This window comes from Seriola aureovittata, chromosome 14 (genome assembly GCF_021018895.1).
Source record: "Seriola aureovittata isolate HTS-2021-v1 ecotype China chromosome 14, ASM2101889v1, whole genome shotgun sequence".
Classification (NCBI taxonomy): Eukaryota; Metazoa; Chordata; class Actinopteri; order Carangiformes; family Carangidae; genus Seriola; species Seriola aureovittata.
Window position 1 is genome coordinate 20,108,882 of NC_079377.1, and position 27,394 is coordinate 20,136,275.

At 41.2% G+C, this 27,394-nt stretch overlaps 1 protein-coding gene and 1 long non-coding RNA gene across 2 annotated transcripts; one reads left to right on the forward strand and one right to left on the reverse strand.

Annotated features, from left to right (window-relative positions):
• Positions 1–785: 785 nt before the first annotated feature.
• On the reverse strand, positions 786–25,400 carry LOC130181611 (bcl-2-like protein 11). The gene is made up of 4 exons (XM_056395942.1): positions 24,572–25,400; positions 21,599–22,041; positions 16,437–16,558; positions 786–5,600 (listed from the first exon to the last, which is right to left on the reverse strand). The coding sequence occupies exons 1-4, from the start codon at positions 24,586–24,588 to the stop codon at positions 5,436–5,438; spliced, it is 747 nt and encodes a 248-aa protein (XP_056251917.1). The 5' UTR covers positions 24,589–25,400; the 3' UTR covers positions 786–5,435.
• On the forward strand, positions 22,038–24,565 carry LOC130181612 (uncharacterized). The gene is made up of 3 exons (XR_008829607.1): positions 22,038–22,699; positions 22,871–23,011; positions 23,139–24,565. It is a non-coding gene; the product is annotated as an uncharacterized LOC130181612 (long non-coding RNA).
• Positions 25,401–27,394: the final 1,994 nt, after the last annotated feature.

Sequence of the window (27,394 nt, forward strand, 5' to 3'; positions counted from 1 at the left end):
AGTTTACGGTATTATGGTATCTATGTAAACTGGTTCTATGTCTAAGGGTAGAAGTATTAAAAGGCGCATTTAAAGGATGGGGTCACAGTTTTCCATATGAATGTAAAATGCAAATTTGCATATTCATGACATCTTTGTGAGATATTTGCATTCTGCCTTGTGTCAGACGGCTTCAGTCTTTTATCCGTTTGCTTCTCTCCTACTCGCTGTGCTCACATATACTGTATTTTAATACAGCCAATTCTCAGAAAAGATGTTCTCATCCGAGTGGCTCTCACCTCCCTCGCAGTGCAGTGCTGGGGACTGTTCTGCGGAGAGTAGCTAGGTAACAAGATTCGCCACTAGGTGCTTTTTTTTTTTTTTTTTTTTTTTTTTTAAGCGTGGATCCGCTGTTCACGCCAAACCATTTTCAAAGAGAAAGTGCAAATGGAAAAAGTCCAACACTTGACTGACCAATGGTGTCACTCACTCACTCACATTTAGGGATGTCGCGCTGGACCGGTCCAGCCAAAAATACTGTTTATTCAAAAGTTTATCTGTAAATTAATAATTAATGTTAAAATGAATAATTAATATAGCTAATCTTGTGTGTTTTCTCTACTGTTATGGGATAGTTTAATTTAAAACAAATCCTTGTATAATTGTAATTGTAAATAATGTAAAATTGATCATCTTAATCTGAAAACTAAGAAGTAACAGTTGTCAGTTAAATGTAATAACTTAGTACAATAACGCAATATTTCTGTTGACAAACAAGTACAATATACAATAAATCCCTCATGCAGTTAAATGTAAAAAGATGAAAATGCTTTATTTACAGCAATTAAAACAGCATAATTACAATATTTCAAAATGTACAACAGTATAAACAAAAAAAAAAATCATTGCTACATTTGAACTGGGTCGTTTGGAGTCGTTCATATTAGTTTGTTTCTATTTCTGCACAAACAGGCTCCAATAGATGCATTTCTGTACAGCATTTGCAGCAAAGCACAACACACCTCAGTCTCTCTGGGCCCCCTATACTTCATGTGTTTTAACTTTTTAACAGATCCAATGAAAAAAACAGGAAGAGGAAGTATAAATGTTGCTTTTCCTGTGGACAGATCATTGACTTTGAATTATTCTCCTGTTCCATTAATCCTCGAAGCTCAAACAAATACAAATCACCAGCCAGTAAAAGTAAAATGTCACACAACTGTTTCTGTGCTGCGACACCTACTAAAGTTAGTTGATGAATCAACACATAACTAGGTTTCCATATCAGTTTCAGAAGACGGTAATTCATCTTTCGGTTTCCTCCCTGCCATGCTCTCCTCTCACACTCCAGCTCTAATACAGTACTTCAAAATGAGGTCTAAGGTTTCACATGGCACAATATCACAAATCAACATGCAGTCACAGCGCTCTCAGTGTCACAGCGGCGGAAAAGCAAAGCGAGTAAATTTGGTACACAGGAAGACGAGCGTGAAACGTTTGCATCTCCAAAAGAATATTGTGTGTCACTAATCTGAAATGTTTCATCTTCTTTTACATGAATCTCTACCAGGAAATGAACGACAAGGAGGAAACACGACTAGAAACAGAAAGTAGTGTGATACAGCGTGGTGAAAAGTAAATGTGGACGTAATGACATGAGAAGTTTTAAACTTTAGTGACCGATGAATGAAAATTGGGCAAAAGTAGATTTACCGAGGGGCAGGTTTAAAGGGTTTAAAAAACACTTTGAATGTGGTGCAGTGGTAGTTTGTGTGTTTTTGTGGTTGTCCTGTATCTCTTTGTGGTTGTTTGACTGACTTTCCAACAAGTAATGTCGGGTTGCCAGTCAGATTCTGGCCCCGCCTCTGAGTTTAATCCATCGTTTACAACTGTTTTCTGACTGATTCTGTCCTTTACACATTATTTTTGTGAGACTGTTTTCACGTGAGAGGTGGATCAGCTGGTGAAGTTTCGACATCTGTACAAAAGCAGGTTCTTCTGTCGATTTTATCCACAGAAATAAATCATCCAAGTCTCCACCATGTACTTTATGCGTGCAAAAACATGTGTCAACAAGCTTCAGTTACTGAGCTGACAACCTGACACTAATCCATCGACTCAGAGTAGGATGTTAGAAAATGAAACTCTTGAGGCTGAACAGCTGATTTAACCATTAAAAAAAAAAAAAAAGTGATTTCACAGGTTACAGAGTTGCTGGAATGAGAGTTTGGGAATGATGAAAGCCAGGATCACACTTAATCTGTGATGAATGGCTGTTGACAGGACAACGGAAACACCCAGGAGTGACTCAAACATACTCAGATGAATTTAGTTATTGATTGTGTTACAACAAAACTTCTGTTGCTGTTCTGATTTGCTGTTCCTGTGTGGGTAGCCTCACACGGAGCGGAACTAATTTGTTTTAGACGATTAAATCCAGCACATGTGACACAAATAACAAAACAGTATCTGCAATGTGAAACAGATGAACTTCCAATGAAGAGCAAAGTTTTAAATGCGATTCCTGAATGAACATACTCTGGCTTTCTGATTGATTGGTACCGATCAAAACAACATACAGGATGGCACAAATCTCTTTGGTCAACATTAAAATACAGTGTTTGATGTTTACTACTGTGTGGCAGAAAATGGTGAACCCACACCCAGTCTAGGTTATAAATAGTCCTGTTTGGGAGATTAATGCTTTATCTGAAGACAGAAGGCTTCACTGTTGAGGAGTCACTGGTTGGTTTGGCAATTGCACATCTGGTCAAGTTCCCCCACCTAAGATAAAGAGCAGCACAGCACATCCCTCATGCTGAACATGCATATACTCTCAGCCATTTAAGGTGCTTGGGTCATTTTTTTTTCTCCTTGCATAATTCTTGTTCAACACTGTATCTTTGAACACCTAAAACTGAACAGTTTAACTAAAGAAACTGACGTATTTCAAACGGCATCCTCCAGGTATTTCATATTTTTTGCATATAAGGTTTTCACAAGCTGGGTATCGTCGCTCTGCTTCAGTTTTTAATAAGCTGTAACTGCTATCATGCATTTTAGTAATCACAAGCCAATAAATAAAAAAGTACAGTGACCAGAACTGATATGTTTTAATGAGCACAAAGATAAGAATAAATGTACGTAATCTGAAGCCCGTATCACCACTGTTTGCTGTAACCAGTCAGTAACAAAAACCCCTCTTTGACTCTGTGTTATTCAGTGTTTGGTTTCTGTCCAGAAATCTCTCTCTCTCTCTCTCTCTCTCTCTCAGAGTGTTTAATGACCTGGCAGGCGTGAGGAGACTTGGCTGGGTCTGAATCACTGCACTAATAAACGGATACCATGACCTTGTCAACAAACCAACACATGTCAGCTACATCAGTCCGGCTGCTAATGGTAAATCCAGAGGCTGAGACAGAGAACGGTGGAAGACGGTACTGTTTGATCACTCACTACAGAAAAAGCTGCTTTGACTATTGAAACGTCGTCGAACTAAGGTTTGTAAATGATTGACATAATTTGATTATTCATTTTGTTCATCGTGTTGTTCTTTTGAGTTTCACTAATTGGGCAGCTCAGTAACAAGTATTAAAATCTCATCGTTGCATTAACAAGTGAAATAATCTGCTCCTGCTTCTGAACATTAACGTGCAAAATCTTTGGTTTTTAATGCTGAATACAACCGGAGCAAAGAGGAAAATGAAGCCTCTTAATGCTTTTTACTGTTTTTTTTCTCTAAGAATCCATGTACACAGATAGTATTTGGTGATAAAAGTGATTCTGAAATTCTTGGATATATTTCATGAAACACTTTAGTGTGTGTATGTGTGTGGAGGACCATGTGCCTAGTGGCTGTAGTGGTTACAGAAACACACAGGCTTTCCTGTATAAAACAAAGCTAGAGTATCAGTCACTCGGAGGTTGGCACAGTATCAATATACTAATATCAGTGGGTCATTTTTTATTTGTTTTTTATAAACATCTATCTGGGCAGGTTCACTTTACACATGAACAAGTTATACTGTCTATGTTGTACCAATTGCTGTTTAATAAGTTGTAAAGTACTCTTGAAATCCATGGATAAAACATTAATTTTGCAATTTTCCAAGACTAGAAATTTCTATAATATGCATGTTTGTTCAGAAAACTTCAGCAATCTTTGTGCATCTACTTAAAGTACCTTTGAAGGAATAAAAATCTGGATTACTGATACCTGATTACATATTTGATGAAGCAGGAGCTGCTGTAGATAAAACTTGATGCAGGGTATTAGAATATGACACAAAACAAAATTGACACTTTATGAATAATGCAGACAAATACAATATTAAGCTAAATTCAAACTTAATTCATTTTCAGGGCAAGTTGGGTAGTTTTAATATTTTACCTGCTGATCAGTCCAGAGCGCTTTATTCTTCCCCTGCCACAGGAATTATATACAGTCCCAATTATTTGTTTTTGCAAGCAGAGATCTACTTTTCTGGTGATAATGATTGTCCCTCAGATTATTTCTGCTCTACAAACCAAATACTAGAATTTGTCAACAGCATGAATATTATCCTGGACAAGCAGGTTAGTTGCTAAGGACCGCAACAAATATTTCATTACCCACCTCACCTCTCCCTGGAATCTTAATCTAGTCTGAATCGGGCTTTACTTGTAAAACTCTGTATCTGTGTGATTTAGTACAAAATTTAGGCATAATACATTTATGTGGCTGAAAATGCTGATGTACAGTTGACTCTAAGAAGACGTGTATTTCATGGTAACAGAAAGTTGGATAAAACAGTAGTTTCTGAACATTGTGTGCCAAAAATTTGGCCCAGTTGTGTCCCACACAGGTCATGAGTCTGTGGCATGCTGGATCCTCGCGTGACAGGAGTGCAAGATCATTTTTCCTGGACTGAGATCTTCAGAGGGAAAAGTTTGGGGAAAATTTTGTTAACCAGACCTAGGTACTTTAACAACCCTGGGTCTGCAGAGTTGATCACCCAGGGAACTCATAAGCTCTGTACAAAAAAAAAAAAAAAAACCTTAAAAGAAGCTAAAACAAAAAAAAGGAAACTGTACAAGGCACAATTGAATTTCCAAAGGTGTCATTTTGTAGAGAGGCATGTTTAGGTGACATGACTGCCTCTGCACTGGAAAGGAGTGCAAAATCCTGGCTCTTTGGTAGCATTGCAAAGGTATAGAGACCGTGAAGCAAAAATACAGGTGCAAAAACAAAAACACAGGCGTTTTTAGAGTTCCTTGAATGTGTTAACAAATAATCTCCATCAAAATGAGTCATGAGACATGAGTCCAACGTCTCCTTCCTCATTTGCAAAAGAGAAAGATGGAGAATAAAAATGACGTCCCCCAAAACAAAATGAAGATTCAAGATGTGATGGATCCGACAACACAGATACATTATTTAAGAAAAAAATTGCTACGTCTGCTGGGTTTTCCAAAGACTAAACCTGAGAGTGGTCCGGGCTGTTCGTACTGCTGTGGTAGTAGATTATTCGTCCGATCACGAGGAGCAGGAGGCCCACGCACAACAGCACGGCAGGCTCCTGGTGGATTTGTGGCAACTGGTTCGGATGGATCACAACATGTCTATGTCCACCTGCCACCCCCTGCAACAAGAAGGAGAGAGAGAGAAGAAGAAGAAGGGATGTTACAGTAGTAATGAGAGAAATATCCAGCATCCAGTGACCAAATGAAACAGGAAGTAGTTTGAACACAGTAAGAGTCCAGCAGTAAGGATGCTGATGTTCAGGGAAGTCGATGTATACAGACATTAATGTTCAACTATGATGATCTATGCAGTTTCCATTGACAACAACTACAGATTTAACATATTGAACAGCACATCCGGTTCAGTTCAGGAAGTTGTTCAAATTAATCATTTTTGCTTTTGCGTACTGCGTTTTCATTTCACAAAACATTCTGAGTGTGTTGTGATATACGTCAAATCTTCATATATACATACTGTATGTTTACATCCACAGGAAGCAGGTAAGTACAGTGTGATTTCTTTAAGTCAGTGTGTGTACGAATGCATATGCGCAACATGGTGTGTGTGTTTGTGTGTGTGCGTGATGTTCTTAATTGAATGCAACCATTAAACATTGCTGTTGGATTTAATAACTGATCGAACCTCCTTTGGCAGCAGTAACCCCAAACACGATTAAACTCACCTTTATGTGTAAAATTGGCGACACGCCCCTTTAAAAATCAGCTAACTACCTCATGAACTACTGAACTCTTAATATTATCAGATTACAGACAGAGGAGTGACACCGAGTCCAGCTGACTTTCTCCAGATTTCTTCTTCAAACTCTGATTGGAGGCTCGTTCAAGACCAATGGGCCAATGAGAGCTGAGTTTACAGAAAGCTGAAGCAGGTCAGGCTGAGTCTGGTTTGATTCACATCGAATTGTGCAAGGTCTCGTTAGAATCATCTACCAAAGTAATCAAATCCTGGCTAACCCGTGCAGGTCAAGTCCTGGCGCACTTCTTCCATAAAACATTTCATCATCTTCAAGTAGAGAATTGGACTAGTAAATGAAATCACCTGCTGTAGTTCTGGTTCGGACTCTAATAGGTCATTGACATTGTGTGGCCCAGCTGGCTTTCCTGTCTCTTGCCATTAACAACACCGTTCCACAGTCATTCCAACACATTTGGCACGCCGTCGACTGAAACAGGTGTTTGCTTTTCTTTTCTCTTCTCAATCCCTGCAGTCGGCAGCCCTGTGCCTTGGCCTCGGTCCATCACTGCGGCAACAGCAGCTTCTGCCCCATTGACAGAAGAGAAAGGACATTTCCCCTGGGTGGACACACACCGGGAAGCCCAGCCCCGAAAAAACACAACAAGGTTCCTGTTGCTGAGGAAAAGTGGGAAGGTGGGTGGAGATCTCCACAGTGAATGAAAAAAAAGTATCTGGTAACTCCATTTACACCAAGTAACACCTCTAATAATAGCAGGGGAAATTTCAACTCAAACGAGAGATTTTGCTGTTATTTTGAGGCCAAGTTACTTACCATATTTCCCTATTAGCTCGATTTCAAACCCATGTTAGGAACAAAACATGGGTTTCACTGAGAACTCTTCTCGTTAAATTAATGAACTTGTAGTAAAAGAACAAAAATAGCTCCAACTGGCCGAGAGCAGAAGGCTGTGGCTGAACTCTGTAGCTCTCAGCTGAGAAATCTTGGAGCTGTTTCAATGTTTAAAAAAGATTCAATCCTCAACTGCTGTTTGCTCTAATAAATAAAACTTAAAAAAAGGAAACCTAACGCTCTGACTGAAAAATTTACAAGACTAACCAAGACATTTACTAGCGTAGGAATCAGTTTTTCCGCTGGAAGATGGATGTCCTGTTTTGGCACGAAGCCCTTCAAATACAGCCCAACCGGATGGACTGTACAATACCATCCAGACATCAACTGGCATAGAATAAGCCTTTTTGCCCCAGGGCGAGACTGTACTCTGAAAAACAGGATCTTTGCGGACGAGAGAGAGAGAAAGGAATATCAAAGCTGTGTGGTTAGATTCAAAAAGCGAGCCAAAAGCCACAGAAACCTCTAATGCCAGAGGAGGAAACAGGTGAGGGGAAGACTCGTTAACTATGTGATGAATCACGATCTGTTTCCAATTCTGCTTTTGATTATCACCAAATCAAACAAACAGGTTAGAAATGACCAAGGAACCGCCAGAATATTGATTCGAACAAGACTCTGATTTCCTTCTCAGAACCATTTTGACAAGTCTGATGGATTCATGGACTCTTGGAGAAAGAAATCCACTATGGAAGAGGCAGAAAGACTCACATCCACAGTAGTGATACAATGAACCTGGAAGACATCTTGACTCTCCCATTCACACATATCGACTCAAACACTGGAGGCACGCACGATGCCATTCATTGTGAATGGAACCTCCAGATAACGTTGCTTATGGATAACATACATAAGCAATGTTAGCATTGTCATTGTGAGCATGTTAGCATGCTGACCATTTGGTTCAAAGCACCGTTGTGTACACTTTCACAGAGCTGCTAGCATGGCTGCTCTTGGTGGAAAAATCATTTTAATCTGACAAGATGTGACACTTTTTTTCCTTCTTTTATGAGATTTTTCATCATGTTATGAACTTTCTAACTATGAACCAACATTTGAAGAGACACCAGTAAAGGAAGCACCGAGCTAAAACCAAGACTCCATTTCCCTGAGTGTCATGGCGGGATTGTTGTGTTTGGCAGTGAAGTGAAGAGCAAACTCTCCAAACACTGATTTCATTTCCACAACTTAAACTTCTGCCATTATCATAAATCAAGCTTCATGTGGGTGTGGAAGAGGTGAACACCCATTAAATTGAAAGCCTCACCTTTGTTTTGAGTAGAAAGTTGCAGTGGATTTTCAACAGACAAAAAAGCAGTGTAAGAAGTAAGGGATTACAATTTCAGTGATTTATATTCTCAGGTTACACCATTTCTGGCCTTTAGATATGTAATTATACTTTCTTGTTGTGGAAACATTGACATTATTGTTATTAATGTTCATTTGCTTACAGCAGTGTTTATCATTTTTGCACATTAGAGACTTGTCTCTCCTCAAAGCAGCTTTGGAAGACAGACACACAAGGTTTGTGGTTTTTGAGCTGGCACAGTTCCTGTGCTCTTTCCTCACCTCATGAACCGCTGTAATGATCCGACTGTCAAGATGGTCTGAAGCTTGAGGAGTGAGGGAAGAGACCGTGCAGGCAAATTTATGAGTCGCAAGATACAAAGCAAACTTACTGAAAGCTTGTTTCACTACTGCAGGTTGGATTTGTTGATCTATTGATACATGGTCAGGCCTATTTACATGGTCAGGTATCTGACCATGTAAATAGTAAAGGGGATAGTTTTTTTTTCTTTTAAACAATTGTTTTCAGGTGCAAAAAGTGTGAATTTTAAACTCCATCATGAATTTCTGACTAAACCAAATTGCACAATGCCACTTCTTGATGTCCTGCCATATTATATTTTGCTCCATAGTCGTGGTTGCCGCTTGCTATATTTCAAATCTACCGCTAATGAAAGGAGAAATTGTCAATGACAGCATAACAGGAGGATGTGGTGTACCTGGGAGGAGCTGAGACTCTTCTATGTGGTTTAACACAACTGAGGCGTTTACTTCTGACCAGCATCTGTGTTCAGTGTATCAAAGCAGCTCTGGATCAGATGGTGAGTGATCAGATTATTGTCTTACATTTTCACCTTAATAGTGTTAGATGAGAAGATTGATATCCCTATCATCTACGCTTTAAGTATGATGCTTGATCCTGAAGGCTATTAGCTTAGCTTAAGATAAATACTGGATGCAGAGGGAAAACAACTAGCCTCGCTCTGCCCAGAGGTAAAAAGCAGCACCAGCAACGTTAACATGTTGTATCTTGTTTGTTTAATTCAAACACAAACAGAAATGTCAAAAGTATTACAGTAAGTCAAGTGTTCTGGCAAGACAAATAACTGCCTATGTTCAAAAACACCATGCAGACAATAGGGCTGCTCTGTTATTTGGGTGATTGGTCGTATTTCACAGTCAGGCTGAGAGGTATGATTTCCACTGCAATCAGAAGCAGATGTACTCCTCAGCTGACAAACTGCAGGCTGAGAGTCTGACGTGAAGCCAAAACCAGTTTCACCAAACACTCTTGATTTTCAACCTTAAACCTAAGGATTACAGAAAAGGAAATACACACACATGCACACACAGACTCACACTGGTGGATCCTCTAATAGTTTCCTCATTTGAACTCTTACCTCAAATAACCTCTTCCATCATTTGAGAATAGAAAACCTGCTGCCACAAATCATTTTCCTACTGTCACTGCAACTCTGCAGGCTTCTAACAAGGAGTTCATCTCGCTCGCTCGCGCACACACACACTCACACACACAGGCACCAACATGTACAGGACATGCACACACATACAAACAATAATGTTAGTGTGTGATAGACATGCAGGAAAGAAACATCTACAACACAAATGAAAAACCGAGCGGGCTGTCAGCCAAGTAAACTTAGATAATGCAATCAAGACAGACAGTAAGTCGGTGCACCAGTGATGCAACCACACAGTCATTCCATCAACCAGTCAAACAAGATGAAACAATTCATGCACAACATCTGCAGATCTATTTTAAAGGATAATGCTGATTGCACATTTTATCCAAATGACTACAGATTGAGTTTTGTAAAAAAAAAAAAAAAAAAAAAAAAAACACATTTCCTTTTTCCTGCACTTCAGGCACCAGTTGGTTTCCATTCATTTGAGATGAAACTTGACATATGGCAGGTGTATGAATCCATCCTAATGAAAACCATGTTGCATTTATTTTACATCAGTGATATTACTTTAATGCAATTAAAAGTTTAAATGTATAAGTCTTCGCGTGTGATGAGTCATGCACCGCAGCTGTAAATCATGTTGTAATGTGATGTTCACTTTTCTTCCATCTCCAGTATTTGCCATATTTTTTGTATCTGGGTTTAAAAGCTGCTACTGATTCTGCCCAAAGACACATCTCTGATGCAGAGGTCTCAAATTTCTCATCTCGGTTTCTTGCTCTTCTTCTTGTCTCTTTCTTTTCACAGTGGAAACATTGAGTCAGCCCGTTCCAAAAAGCTCATGTGATTTTGTTTGGTCACCACAACTTACTATGCTGCCTCTCAAAAATAGCTCTCTAAACAAGGCTACACTTACAAGCACCAAGCACCAAACACACAGACACACACACAGACACACACACACACACTGGAAACTGATTATTTTTCTGTCCTTCTCACTCTTACCAGTTCTCTGCTTCTTAGTGCCACTATGGAAACCTCCCCAAACAGTAAACATCTGTCTGCACATTACTGTTTATATGCAAACCCACACACAGAAGTTGCATTAATGATGTTGTGGTTTTCAATCTGACTGATGACCTCCATCACGTCACAGCTTCTTTTGTTATATATCGCTTCTATCCTTCTCCTCAAACGTTTGAGGCAAGATTTGTGACTGCAAAACAACAAGCCGAGCGTCATTTAAAATGCAAAACAAGGTGCTTTTTGCATGGAAAGTGAAGGACCGTCTTTCTCTAGCTCTTTGTCTATGACGCACAAGCAGCACAAGCCAGTGACACCCGACTGGTCCACAGTGTTCCTCAGGGTTTATTTCTGTCTTCAGGACAAAGGGTTTTACCTCCTACTGAAAGATGACAGAGTGTGTGTTGGAGTTTGTTTGAGTGTGTTGAAGTGTGTGTGTATGCGTGTGTTTGTATGTGTGCCTGTGTGTGTTTTGGCAGGATAATTAGACCTTGTGCTTTGCTCTCTGAGAGTTCTTTAACCACAGGGCTGAGCCATAATGAATCTACACTGTCACGGACACTAGACTGTTACACCACAGACACACACACACACACACACACACACACACACACACACACACACACACACACACACACACACACCCGGTACAGATGTTTGAAAACAAACATGCACACATAATCACGCACATATTGTGTAAATGTTTAACTGAGACAGAGCAGGAGAGAGAGAGAGAGGTTAGATTAAATGAGGACAAAGGTAGAGAGAGACTGAAACACAAATAAGACATCATTATACAGGTGATTACACACCGCTGTACATATATTCCTGACAATTGCTCACTTCAATAGTGTTTCTATGTAAAAGTATTTTTAGAAAGTGCTTTGCTAATTTCTCAGGCAGTGAATGAGCTGAACCGAGAGGAAACACCTGTGTGTTTGTACGTGAATGTATCTGAGATGATGCGAGTCATTTTACAGCCTGCGGTGATGCGGCTCTGCCTCTTGGCTGACGCCTTCAGACAGTGACACTGAATAAAGCTTCTTTTGTCTTTTGTTAACAGCGGCAAACAGTATCTACATACGCCCGATGATAAATTCGCCATGAATGTGTTGACGTAATTTCATGGCAATCCTTCCAATAGTTGTCAAGACATTTCAGCAAAAAGCAAAAATGTCAACCTTCACACTCAAGGGATCACCAAAATCTGTAGGATTCATCCTCTGTGGACCACAAATGTCTGCACAAAATTCAAGGCAATGCATGTAAAAGAAAAAAAAATTGCCATTTTTTTTCCTGTGAATTACCTCTAAATGTGTTTAAAATAAAGTGCAGAAAGATAAATAACTCCTTACTTAAACCGCTCACATCTGGTATGACACATGCGAGCTGTGAAACGGGCTGCACGCAGATATTTCTTCCATTTTGAGGTTAGAAAGTGTGGGAATCACTGCTCTAGGGTCCAGACGGAGGTGTTCGGGGGCAACCACACTAGTTGCCTGAGTCACCCCAAATTCACCTCAGGGCCAGATATGATTCATGATGATTAACCTACCCTGCCGAGCCTGTTTGACGACGTGCGTTGTTCATGGCATTGTTGAGAACTTCTTGAAATTTCCTTTTGCTCAGAAACTTTCTTAAGTTCCTCTCCGGTCTTTCAACACTCAGATTCAGTTTGGGAGATACTGTATAATTCCTCCAGTGTGTCTGGGTTTGATCCAGGATTCTGATAGGGATCACGCAAAGCAAACTGAGCCTTAGGTGACCTGGGAAGGGGACCTTGCATGGTGAAGGGCAGGGAGTCGGCTTGATGCTTGCCAAGCAGGGGACATGATCAGATCATATTTAAGAGTTGAGTTTTACGGATGGAGGAACTCTGCGGTTAAAACATTTTGTCTCCTCAAACGCAACGACAGTTAGCAACCCCTGTTACGCTAGATGTTTCTTTTTACTTGATAGCGGAGGAGTGAACTGTGTGGAGATTTACGCTATCCTCCCAGGACATAATCCCTCACTGGCCTCCCACCAGTTAACACAGCTGTGTTCAACCACTGCTGGGAATTGAACACAGACCTCTGAGGTGGTGTCCAAGCGTTTTGCCCCCATTTCTATAGCCATGTGTTTATTTTGTGCAGTCACGGTTAGAAGGGGATTAATGATGATTGTTCAATCTTAGCACAAAAAACTGAACTGAATGTTCTTGCTTTGTCTCACTGACAAACAATCTTCTATCGTCTTATACTAATGACTAAGTGTGTGATTAAAATCTGAAAAACCTGAAAAACATCTCATGTTACTGCAGTTATGAAATCATATGTGACCATGCATGAGCACTTGTCCACAGCAACACCAACACCTGGCTAGAGAACAGGGAACAAGCCTTGCTGTTCCTCTTTTCTCTGCCTCTTCATTGTTCTGCAGCATGAACAGGCACACGTGCAGAGGCTTTCTGGATTGTTCTGTACCCAGGTTAACCCAGGTTAAGACACACACAAACATACACACACACACTTCTCTTTCTCTTTCTGTCTTCAGTCAGTGTGACAAGGCGTTGAGTCACAGACTCGACTCATCACGATCTCACATATTTCTACAGCCTCCCTCTGCTCTCCTCTGCAGCTCAGGGGCCAGACCAGCTTTGCCTTGCATGACTCTTGGCGGGTTTTGTAACCCAGCGCGTGGGATTTTCCATATACAAGGAATGAATTCAATTCTTCCTGAAGGGGCTGAGTGATACTGCTGTCAGCCAAGTGGTGTAGCGCAGGGTACACGCAGGTGTACGGTGTATACCCCTTATTTTTCAGTCGACATTGTGTATACCCACTTCTACATCCCCCCTGGTGTGCATCATTCAGTAATGAATCATTCTGTTCAGTATGACCTGCCCTACTCTGCCTCTGATTGGCTAGTACTTGTTGCCTTCGTTAGTTGCCTCGGTTAGGTTTGGGCATGAAGAGTGATGATTGGTTAGGGTAGAAATATCAGGGTAAGCCAATCAGTGGCAGAGTAGGTAGGTTATGCCTTCGTTTTGTCATCCTGGGAAAAAAAAAAAAAAAATTGGTTTATAACTCACTGCAGATAGTACGAGGTTAAATCGACTTTGAGGTAATAATTAGTTTAACAGATTATGACTGAGTTGGGGAGAGCCATTTCCTGAAATACACTGGGCTTAAAAGTAGGCTACACTCAGTCATCTGTTACCAGGGCAATCGTTGCTTCCAGTTTTCATGTGTGGATGGATTAAGGAACAGTTCATTCAAAATGCATAATTGTGCAGCTTTCTCGCCAAATACTCTGCGCAAGTATTGATCAGCTTCTCTTCTGTGGCAAATGTTAATTTCATGAGTCTTTTCCCTGAAGTCGAAGCAGCAGAAGTCAAGTGACAGTGTGAAAGTACTAGGCTACTGGCCCATTTTTTTAAATGTCGTTGTTGATAAATGCCCTGCATCTATCTATTGCTGGATGGGCTGCTTTAAAAGAAAAAGGGTAATAAATTAAGAGTATACCAACTTCACCAGGCTTCACTAAACCACTGTCTGTGTCTAATTTGGTGAAATGTTCAAGGAGGGTGTTGACAGTATATTTGATCATGCAGAAGGCAGATAAATGCAGTGACTGATCAGTGCAGATGCAAGAGGGCAGAAAGGGTTAACTGTCTTCTTGTTTCATGCTCATTAGCAGCTAGAAGGTTCAACACAATCACAGAAGCACATTTCAGACTTCGTTGGAGAGTTGTAGCTCTATAGCTATTAAGCTTTTGACACTGAGGGAGCTTTTTAAGCCCTTCACTGGGATACAGCAGTCTTGTCATGCCTTTTCTTGACTTCTATTTATTAATCCATTTCTCTGATGAGATTTAAGTGAACTCACTCCAGCACTGATTTTTTTTTTTTTGTTGCTCTTCCCCTCTGGCTTCCCAAAGCTCCCGTCAGCTCTTTGATAGAGGAGTAAATAAAACTGTGATGATGCAACATGCAGAAATGTTGCCAAGGAAACAGAAGCCAAGAGGAAATGAAATCTTATTGCAGCTACACAACTTTACAACACACCAAGACTGACTGACTGATGCGTAAACTGCAGCATTCAGAGGATTTTTATTCCCTGGGATAATTGGATTATCTCCTCAGTAACGCTGCAGTCAGACTACTGTAACTGTCATTTCATGTCATAATCAGAGCTGAATAACTCAAAACACTCAATTCACGTATTCTCTTAAATTTGATTTTTTTTCTTTTTAAGCGCAAACAAGCTGAAAAATATTCAAACCTCTTTTTCAATGGTGTGGAGGGTATCTTTGATATCTAACAAATGCAAACCTAATTTGCTCGCTTTAAGTCATCTTTCTCGTAGCTTCTTGCACATGACCTCGCTTCTTCACCAACAGTAAGCGGACCAAAGTGAAACCAGCAGCAGGAATGTGTATCATATCACATACAGAAACAGGGAGGACCTGGTTGTAAAAACACTGCTCCATAGCACTACTAGTGGACAAACCTCTCTACTCCACCTTAAAGTAAAAAACTGTCTTTACTGTGTCTCCATCTTTTAATCGCTACAAGTAGTGAAAGTGGAATTTATTTGCATTTCCTGTCTAATTAATTCAACACAATAAAAGCAAATAACTGTCATCTAGCAATAAAGAGCCAGCATTCACAAACACCTCCATGTATTTACATCAGGAACAAGGAAGTAATCAGTGACACTGCTGCTACTGAAGCTGAGCAAATAAGCTCCACTTTTATAATGTGAGCAGTCTCTAAGCTTCTCTGGGCCTCACCACATTTAAAACACTCAATTTGTACCACTAAGTTTTGTTTTTGTTTCTATCCCACTGCTGGAAACTGGCTGAGGGCTTTTGTTGAGGAGAATGGATCTGCTTTTTTCCCCTCTGTGTTCAACAGATCCATCCTCTGCTCCTCCACTGTCTGTTTTTTTTTTTTTTTTTGTATCATATGGCTGTTTTCTTGTTTTTTGTTTTGAGGTTTTTTAACTGCAGTGGTTACTGTGGCATCTTCATTTTCAGCAGCTTCAGGCCGTCTTCTTAGTTATTTTCTGATCAAAAGTCATTTCGTTTTTCTCACCCCGAGCGTAGTGGAAATAACCAGCTGGTCACAGGCTCCCTCAGATCACCCACGGCAGGATTTAAGGGACATTTTAGTTCTGGCGCTCTCTCTTTTATCTCATGTCCTGCTGAGCACATTGCTCACTTTAGCAACATCTTGCTTTGCATCCACACAGTTAAACAGCTGTTGCCTTGACTTGATTTGGGCTTTGTTTGGATTTCTGTACTGCAGCGGTTTGATAAACACTGACTAATCAATTTTTAAAATATATAAATAAAACCTTATCCCAATAATAACAAAATGAAGTTGGATTTGATAAAAGTCATTTACATGTTAGCAAACCACAGACTCCTGTCAGCCAATCAGCTGTCAGCATTTTGCTCAAGAGCTCCACAGTTGTGGTTGCGGGTGGTTTCTCTCTACTCTACCCCCCCTCCACCACCACACACCCGCACACACCCGCACACACACACACACCCGCACGCACACACACACCCGCACGCACACACACACACACACACACACACACACCATCTGTGATGACTGACCCTTAACAGGAGAAGTCTATTAAAGTCGTCTCCGATGCGTCGGAGCTCTTGTCCGACTGCCTCCGCCTGCATGTCCCCTGCTGCGTTTCGCTGCCGTGTGCTAGAGGGGCTGGGAGAGCTTTCTGAAACAAAGAAGAAGAAACATGGAGTCATTGCGAATATGACACAAGAACTTATATGTTACAAATTTTTAACTTAATGTGCTTTAACTTTAGTTTGGTTATTGTTTCAGTACACTTCCGCAATAACTGCATTTTGATCATTTATGTGAAGCATAACAAAATGTAATCAAATAGCCACAGTTTTATGTGTGGTTGGTGGTTTAGGCAAGAAAATACTGCAAAACTGCAGCTCCAAGACATCTGTAATATGACTGGTAACATTAAATGATTCATGATTCATTTTCACAGGCAAAAAGAAAAAACAACAACAAGACAAGCAGAGTGAGATTCAGAAAGAAGGTGGTTCACGTCATCAGAGTAAAGACTTTCTTTTTAGTTTCAGCCCAGTTGAGTTTATTTGATGTTATAAAAGATGCAGTCACAATATGATATGATAAAAACCACAGAGGAGAGGTGTACAGAGTACTTACTCATGTAGTGAGATCAAAAACAACAACAAAACAGACACAAAGCCCTTATGTTTACAGTGACAAACATCCTCTACTATTGTTGTCAATTTATAGTTTAGACAGGGAGCAGCACATTCAAAAAAAAAAGGAAAAAAAAGGAAAAGAGCCACAATATTTAATGTGCATGTCTCCCTGGCATCATCATAAAGACGTAGAGAAATACCACTCCATCGGCTGACCAGCTGAGTGTTTGTGCGCACTATTGTGTATTTTCGTGGTTAATCTCTTATATTTTCAGTCTGAACTACATTATGACTATGAAAGGCTCTGACCTCTTACTGATCTCCGCTTATGACTCATGCACGCTGTTATGAAACCCAGACTTAATATTTCTCACATCCTCCAATATTGAAGATGCTGATACAGCAAAGAAGTCGCGTTCCAACTAATCCATCGTGCTAATCCATCAAGACTGGAGACACAGAGCTATGGAGCTAAATGACTGAAAATGTCTCCTGTGCGAATGCAATCCAATTTACTGCAAGACGCAAATGTTTACAGGTAGAAGAGCAAGGATGCAGTTGAAATTAAGGTCCAAACTTGTGCTCATATTCAGTTATTACTGGTATGAACACAAAAGAAGAGCTCGCGTTAGCAGTGACTCGATAGTTGGTTGTAGCCTTTCGCTACACCGCTACTCTCAGAATAGTTCAATGCAAATGAGAACTGACTGTTTTTGATCATTGGACCTTTGTACTGACTTGATGCATTGTTGGACAGCCAGGCTGCTTTGAAGAGAAGGCATAGACATTTAAGTTGTACACTGTGTATTGCACATGGAGTCTGGAAAATGACCACAGCAACGGAACAGACGAGAGCCTAATTTAACTATACATATCTCACATGTTCATATTCATGCAGTTTTTATTCTTCTAGCAGTTTTTTAAGAAGTTCTATACACTTCCATATTCTCTACCATGAACCATATCCTGCTGCCAAATGACAAGGCTCACAAGTTGTGGATTGCTTATACTGAAGGTCAGGCAGCTGAAAGGCAAAGAATTTTTTTCTTTGTAACTTGTTCCAAAAGACACAAATCTTAATATGAAAAGAGTCTTGATTTACCCAGAATAGATAATGACTTAGACTTCCTTAAGAGAGTCAATAATTAGTCAGCTTTGTGCAGCCTATCTTAGATCTCTGTCTAAAGTTTATTTGTTAGATCAAAGCCTCAGGCAAAATCTGGCTCTGTGCAACCTGCCCCCAAGGTTGTGTTATATTAAACCGTCTGAATATAAATCCACTAAAGACAAAAATGCATCAAAGTCGACTGTTTCACTCTGGCTGAAACTGAAGAAACCTGACTGTACTGTAGGTGTGATCTTCCTGCTGCAGGATGAGGAAGTGTTGTGATAATCACGCTATGATAAATACACTGATGCTCCAAGAGCTCTGGTGCTCTATCTAACACACAGGCGGACCGGCATTCTTGATAACTGAGACTTTTGTGTTGAAGACAATGTAAGGTATTTTGGAAGTGTGTGTGTGTGTGTGTGTGTGTGTGTGTGTGTGTTTATCGCCTATCCGTCATATCTGATGGACGTAGCGGACTGAATCAGAGGCGAAGGGTTTCCGTCTGCATCTTACAAAAGACCTGCAGGCCTATTTTGACTGCTACACACACACACACACACACACACACACACACACACACACACACACACACACACACACACACACACACACACACACACACACACAGGCTTAATTTGATTGGTGCACTTAATGAATGACACGTACACACACACATGCTGGTCTGTTTTGACCGCCGTCTTGTCTGGCTGCATTGAGAGAGAATAAAACAGACACAAGGCAATCAGTGCAGCTAATCACTGCTATTATAAAAAGAGTCATAGACGCAGAGGTCACAGCACACTGAGGCTTTCGGACGTTTTAGCTCAGCTACTGTTTTTACACACAAACAGTCACTACACTTGTAAAAAAAAAATATTAAAAAAAATAAAAATACAAATGCACCTACATATGAAAGAGGTTAATGCTGAGCTTTATGCTGTATTGTGGGAATCTGAGGAAAAGGATGAGAGAACAATGTTATTACATAGTGGATATATTTGTGTTCCATCGCGCCAACACTATGAGGGGATTCACTCTGTTAGCTGCTTTGGTTTTTTTTGGTCAAATCTCAGCCTTACGGCGCAGTTTTGTTTGTTACCAAGCAACACGAGAGGCAACTTTAGCCGACAGCGTCATAGCTAAAAGCAGGAGGCTTTTTGTTTTGTTTTTGGAGCACTATTTTAAAACGCTGTTGCTGGAGGTGACAGACTTGCGTGTCTCTTCTTTCTATTTATGATTCTAAATAAACAGCTCAGATAAAACAGGATGAAGGCTGAGAAATTATGAACGTCTAACAAACACTTTGGTGGCTTCATCAGTATAAGCTCAAAACTTGATTTTATATTTTATTCTAGACATCAAACCTAACAAATAAACTGCACGTGTACAGCTGGATTACGGGGAATGGATCTGTCACATTCAAAGATTATGATGTAGTCATAAAACAATGGAAGTGCACTGATTTCATAACTCAGATCTCGGAGAGTATGCCACTACGGCATGTGTGGAAAACAGTTGTAAAAAGCGTTTTGTGGCACCAAATCTGATAAAGTGCTTCAAATGAGTCACTATACAGTTCAGGCGGAAGACTAGAAGTTTGAAAGTGAATAAAATCTGAGGGTGAGGAGTAAGAAGGACGTGATGTTACCAGACCTCTGCAACCCACTCTTCATCTCTTGTTTTCTAATTTAGTTTCATAAAACATTTCACTTAATATTACATAGTTTATGAGGACAGGCTGATATTGAATTATCGATTGACTGGTGACTCACGTAGCATTTTAAATCAGCTGATCATAACATTCACAACAGGATATGTGTGACAACCATTATGAAAACACAAACACACATACACTAAACCCTTGGGCGTGGCCCCTTTAATTTGATTTAAAGTCGAGTCCCTTCTTCCTTCCTGTGAATCTGACTCAGCACAATCCCATGAAAATCTAGCATCAGCAGGTCTAACAAAGCCTGTTCCTGCTGAGATACTTCATGAAGTCACATCATAAAGTGTCATTTTGTGTTTTTTCTCTCCAAAAGACCAAAGGTGTGCACACAAAAGAGTGAAGATAATAATTTCTTTAACCGCCTGCTTGCGCTAGGTTGACAGGTGAAGTTAGAGTTAGAGTAAACATCCGAGAGACTCACTCAGATCAAAATCACCGGCTAGCAGACGCATCAGAGCGGTTACGAGTTAGTATCTTTTATTTGTTGTTTGTTAGTTGTTAGCTTGTTACTGGAAGCGGCTGACACAGGTTGCATTAGCACAACCACTAACGCGTAGTGCTAACGCAAACTACTGCTCTCTGTGCTGGTAAGGTTCCAGGTTTATTTCAGGTTAAGATATGTTTTTTGGTCAAGATTTCACTTGCCACGTGGAATCCACACTGCCCACAATTTTTATCCAATATGTGTTGGACATCACTCTTTGAATAAATAGGTTATGAATCTCTTCTGAGAGTAGGCTTGTAGGTTTGGACTTAAAATGTATCCTGTGGGATCCTCCCATTGGGAGGTTTTTACACACTCAAAGGCAGTAGACATTACTCAACAGGAAATAGAGTAATACTACAATGGAATGAAAACATGGGGATCAGCAGAAATGGGTTTGGCAGCACTGAGAAGTCATCTTAGTGTGTTTTAGAAGCGCAGGTTTTAGCCTGAAATTGTCAGATTTCCCCCTGAGAGCCAAGGAAGTGAGGTGTGCTGGGTGTCGTCAATAAATCAGACTGTGAGAACAAACATGAGCGTGACTAACTCATCTGAGAGAGTAGCAAAATATTAAGATTCGTGGAAAAAAGTCTTCCATCGTGAGTAAGATCTACTGGGAGAACGAAAACATACTCAGGATGTTTTTGTTCGTCTTTTGAATCATTGTTAACATTCACCACCACCACCCGCCCAAACCCCCAAATCTTTGATAGAGGAAGCTTCAGGGAGCTTGTGTTAGGCTCCTATCTGGTTTCATATTTTGCTGCACACCCACACAGCAGCAGCAACAGCAGCTAAATTTCATAGTGGAAACAGTCAGAGCAGCTTGTGCTGGCTGCTTCAGGCCAGTCACTTTCACACACAGCAGGTGTTTTTTAATGTAGTATCAGAAAGAGCATTCATGCATTTTGACACTTACACTTCAAACTGCAGGTTACCACCCTCTTAAAACTGACTGGCTGATAAAAATTAGTAGAGGGAAAATTATTTCAGACATGATTAAAAGCATTGTTCCTGAGTTGTTGTTTTTTTTTTTTTAGGCATGATTGTTTTTTAAGGACAAGAAAAAAATGTGGACACTGCAATGACGGAAATAAGTATAATGTTTTAGTACAATTGAAGCTTTATTTATAATTCAAAACTTGTCAGAGGAATTTGTGATGGCAAATTTCAACCTCTTCTACCTGCGTGTATTTAGAGTATTGGCTGTTAGTCATCGCTTATACATGCAAAGTGCCTGTGCTCACCGTGCTGCTGCTGCTGCATCCTCGCTCCTCCGCCGTGCGCCTCCGCCATGCGCTGCAAGGCGTGTTTCATCACCTGGCTGGTGGGGCTCGGGGTCTGCGTGGTTCGTTCAGCCGTGGCTGGCCTCGGGGAGAGCGGGGAGGTCGGTAGCGAGTCGCTGTCGAAGGAGAAATATCCACTGGACGAGCGACGAGGGTAGCTGAATATAGACCTCTTTTGAAACACGCCTAGGCTGTTGCCAGGAGAGGTGGCTATGGTTCTGCACCGGGGCGGCGAGTCTGGCTCTCCTTCTCCGGTGGAGCCGAGGTGGCCAAGGCTCCGCTCGCCGCTGTCTTTCGAACTGGGGTTTTGCGCCGGGGCTCCAGCGGCACCGACGAGTGGTGGATCCCCTTCGCTCTCCCCTCTTGCCGTTACTGCGGTCGAGCCATCGGACCGGTTTTGTGGTCTGTTGGATGAATAGAGCGGCACCGTCAGCCTGGGCTTTCATCACTCTGCCCAAACAGCCTACAGCCTCGCGTCTCTGCTGCATCGGGAGCTGCAGCTGGCTATGTGACAGCACAGTGCTGCTTCAGGACTGGACCTCGTAGATTCTTGTTTGTCCTCTAGAACTGCGGGATTTCTGTCACTTCAATCTGATTAATTTCACAGGGAAATCGCGATGACCAGCGCACCGACTTTTTTGTAAAATAAAAGCGGACTTGCCAACAAACTGACCGATAGGTTTGTCTTTTAAGACACTTGGTCATATTCTAGCTCACTTCCCAATACAGGTGACACCCATAGAGGCGCTCGGAGTTGTGTAGTGACCGTTTGACTAGTTTGTGTGCAGTGAATGTGTTCCTGCTCTGGCGGTATCCCAGGCTTCCTGTCCAAACTAGCCTCCCAGTGCGTCTCCATTGTTTGGCAGAAGTTGCTGATTGCAGCAGATCTTTGTTTGACTTGCGAGAAAAAAAAATAATCAGGCATGAAGGAAGCGGCCGGAGTAACTTCAACTGCGTCACATACTAAGAGCATGAAAGAAATCCGCGTATACAGACCAGTCAGTCTGGCAATCTCATGTTCAACTACATCAACAATCTTTCATTTCAATTTATTGAATCAAGGTAAAGATTTTGCAGATATTTCTTTTGTAAGAAAGTTTATTTAAAAACATCAATTTGCAATGGGAATAAAAAATCTAACACTAATGTCATTTAAAGTATTTCAGACTCAACGTGACAATCAAATAATGGGACTATAAATGATGCTTGTTACTGCGCTTCCTGTTTGTCCAGACTAAAGCTTCCTCAGCGCACGGATTCCCAGCGGCAGTGACCTACTTCTGTGCCAAAATGACCGAAAATTATAACCAACTAGTTTCAAGCACCAAGTCTCAATGTACCGACAAACACTTTTACGCACCTTTGATGTAACTGGTAATCCTTTTGCTTTTTACGCATTTTTACGCACAGAGACTGCGTCAACAGCCGCGCTTTAACTGGACCTGAAGACTGTCCTCCAGCCTTACGAAAATGTAAACTTTCCCTGTGTGTTTCGGTGCAGATCCGAGCGCTGAGAGGAGCGATATTGAGCGTCTCAGGCGGCACGGAGAGAAATGGCACCAAAACGTGCCGGCTGCCGCCTCGCCGAGAGAGAGGGAAAAGCAGATGGAGGAAAGGAACTCCGCCAAAAAATACCAAACAAGGCTTTCGGTCAGGTGTCACGGCACTTAACGTTTAACGAGATTCGTCCAGCAGCACGTCTGCACCGTCACTGTATAAAGATTGAGAGGTAGGTTGTAGTTTCTGTCTCCGTGGGCGATGACAGAAAAGTCAAGTCTCACCAGAACAATAATAAAAAAATTAAAAAAAAACCCAGACTGACATTTTGGCATTTCAGATCAAACGATAAGGTTTCATGTTACTATTCAGACAAAGATATTAAAATAATTCTGCCGCTGTCACGTGGATGTGTGCTCCTACAGCATGATGCTCCCTACATTTGTATCGTTCATCTTCAAAAGCCCAGCGGTGCATGTGCGCCTCCAGCAGGACGGAGCGCACACTCAACTCGTCACAGAGAAGTGCCGAATTTGGGCTATACATTACATTCCGGTAATTGCCCGTCAACACAAGTATTAAAACCAGGAAAGCGACCTGTGCACTTGCCTGAATGGGAGTGAAAAATCTAACCCGTATCCTGAAATACAGAGGTTAATCATGGGGCGGCTGAACTCAGTGAACTCTATCATAACAAGGCAAACACTTTCTGATACAGGGAGAGAAATCGGCTGAACTGCTGAGAAGGAAAACATCACATCATCGTGTAAGTCTTGCCGTTGCTGAGAAAGGTGTATGACGCATAATGCCTGATAAAAAAAAAAAAAACTAAAAAAAACAACCCTGCACACTATACAAATAAAGTAAATAAAATGCAATTTATTCTCTGCACCCCTGGTGACAAAGCGACCTGCATCGGCATGTGTCATCTAGACCCACGCAGCTTTTATCCCGGGTAAAATACGCTCGACTAATGGGTTATGGGGTTCATAAAAGGAACTAAAGCTGGGGCCATGCACTGCCAAACATACCGGCACAGTCAGATGAACACTGTAAAAACGCTCTAACATGCGCCAAAATCTCTCCTGATATAATAGAAGAAAGCTGCATACAGTAGGAAACGGCTGCATTAAACTCTGACTCGAGTATTAGAGGTGTGTGGGAGAAAAGGAAAACGCCGTAGTCAATTAAATTCAGTTTGAGCCACCTTTTACGCATGACAGACATCTTTCAGTAAGAGCACAGTGACATTTCCCGGTAAGAAAAGGCGTTACAGTGCAAGAGCAAATTCGTTACTTATTTCGTGTATTTTAAAAACAATGCAATTAAACATTAAGGAAGAATGAGTCCGACTGCTTGCAGTGTGACAGCTGACATGCCGGTAAGCTCTTGGAAAAGCAAAAAACAAAACACAAAAAACAAACAAACAAAACTCACCTGGACGGAGGTTGCATGTCAGTTGCGGGACATAACCACTGGCCCCGAGAACACCACGATGTAAAGCTGGCTGTAATATAAATGGCTAAAATAATTTCAATGCGAGTCCAAATAGGATCCACTGGTCCAAAGTGAGCAATACATGAACTTCCAAGAGTAAAACAAAAAAATAAAAGTCGAAAGTGACATAAATCCCAGAGCAAGGTTTGCTGAGGGAAGAATGGCTGAATAATCCGTGTGGAACCCACTGCAGGGGTAAACACCTCCAGCTCTCTTTTGTCTGCACTGATGTTTCCTTCCCCTCTCCTTGTGTGAATGTGGTACTGTGGTACAAAAAGCTAGTGACTGCGCTTTGCTGATATGACTGCTCCTCCTCCAAACTACGATCCACCTACTGCTGGGTGTGGTCTCTCTCTTGGCTCTCAGTCTCCCCCTGCTGTCACATGAGACCTCACTGGCTCCAGTGTCTGACAGAAACAAAAGTGATCGAAACAAAGGTAGCAACAACAACAACAAAAAAAATGCAACTTCTGTTAGACTCATTGTTTTTCTCTGTGTCTTGACTGTATGTCTAACACTTTGTCTCTAGCTGTGTTTCAGTTGCACGCTACAAACTAATTCTAAGCAGATCTTGGCCACGTGCTGCATGCACAATAGAAGAGTGACAAGATTAAGTGTGCTCTACTCAAAGATGTCTCAAAAACATCAATCAACTTGATTTTCGAGTGTGATAAAGTAGCCTACTGATAAATCCTGTAATTAGTCTGTAATGCTCAGAGGCTTTAATGATGTCCACCTGGAGTCATGACTTCCCTGGTAGAAAAGTAATATCCTGCTCTTCAGCTTAGTCATTATGTGAAACATGACAAAATTGGTCACAAAAACACTCATGAAACCTTTGGAGAGCATTTTGTGTTCTTTTTGCAGCTATCCACAGTTGCAGGTGTGTGTCTGCTCACACGTTTCAGGTATCATTTTCTTTTGGGACAAAAAGGTTAAAGTGCAGTAATGTCTTGTGCTAGAGCAACGCTATGATGCTTCAACTTGTCAAATCCACCATCCAAACCATTATGTCTGATTAGTTTTCAAAATGACACAAAGCTCCACTAAACACAGACTCCACCGTGAGATTAAATACAACATCAGATTTGTCCGATCCACAGATTCTCTTTGAACCCACCGTTCTACTCATGCACCGCCTGACAAAGCTGAGCGTGTGTTTGATATTGAGACATTCATAATTTGGATGAAACTGGCGCCTACATTGTGACTATATGACTGTTGGCATGAAAGAAGAACCCAGTATGACTGTTGGCATGACAGCAGAACGCAGTAGGAGCTACTACTGCAGTTATGAATCACCCTAAGAGCTCTGCTGATGCCATATTTATGTTTCTAAAGAGAGACTCACATGTGTCTCTGAAAATCAGAGGAAATTCAGTGAACAATGTGACTGTTTTCTGGTAGAATACAGTGACCTCTGCTGGCTATACTTCCTCGCACTGTTTACTTTGACACTGTATGTGAGGTTCAGTGTGTAGCCCCTGGATGTGTGTGTGTGATGTGCTATTATCCATATGTCTGTTTTTCTGATAACAGGTTAGGCTGCAGCTGTTATTTACACATGTTGTGGCCTCTTATCCTCCACCTCATCTCTTATGTTCACATATCAAGACACATCGTCCTGCGTTACCCTTTACATATTCCTAAGTCAGGAAGTCCTCTAAATTAAACAACAGAGCACGTTGCTGCTCCATGCCCTCCAGAACGACTTTCTGATTTGATGCCAATATATCGACCAGACACATTAAAAAAACTGTTTTCTGATTTTACACTGCTACGGTTAAGGATTAGTTAGATTTAAGCACAAAATAAAATTGGTTTGCGGGAAGCTCTTGTTTTGGATTCGTACTTGATTAAGGTTAGGGGGTCTCTGCCATCCCAGTTACAATAAAAAACTACACAATTAAGGTCAGGGAATGCCCAACGCCAACCGTCAGTAGGAAACAGGAAACTAACAGTGATCTCCTGTGTTAAAGTCCGATAGTTTCTTGACCCATCCAACCATCCAACCGACCTCCTCCCTCTGTGGACTTTGCAGCTTTATAATCACATCCCCTTACTTCCTCCTGTCCTGAAAGGCAAGAGTCAGATTTCCGGTCGTTTCAATTTTGTTTACTACTAGACTTAAACCTAGACATTTACTTCACTGGCTCAAGTGATTCTGGCGCTGACTCTTTATTAGCACTGTGGAACTAAAGAACAAGAATACATAGGCTCCAACACTGACGCGTTCATATTGGTCTCTGTGTCCACTCTATGTTATGTATGTGTGTATGTTTGCCTGAGGAAAACCTGCTTATTGCAAACATCCTTAGCCTGCATCCAGCTTTGTGTCCAGCAGGTGACCTGCTGAAGTTTTTGTGGACGAGAAGTTTCTTGCCTTCTCAGTTTCTTTGCACATCTGTCAGTTTGTCAGTTTACACGTTAGTCCATCTCCAGTACATCACCCACTGCAACTTTGACATACACTATGTTGATGGGACAGTTCACTAAACTTTGCACCATGCCAGAATTTCACATCCAAAAATGATGATAAAAAGGCACCGCCATGGTCACATGGTTGGCAGTTTCCTATTGATTGGATGTCGAATGCTATGGAGTTAGTTAGTCAGACGCAGAGAGGAGAAATAGAAAAATGAATGCAAGAAACTTGGCGTGGTGCAAGACTGAGATGGATGTTTGCTATCATCATGTTTAGTTTCTGTCTGGTTGTCAACATCATGTCTTTTTGTTCATAATCAAAATCAAACTTGAAACGCT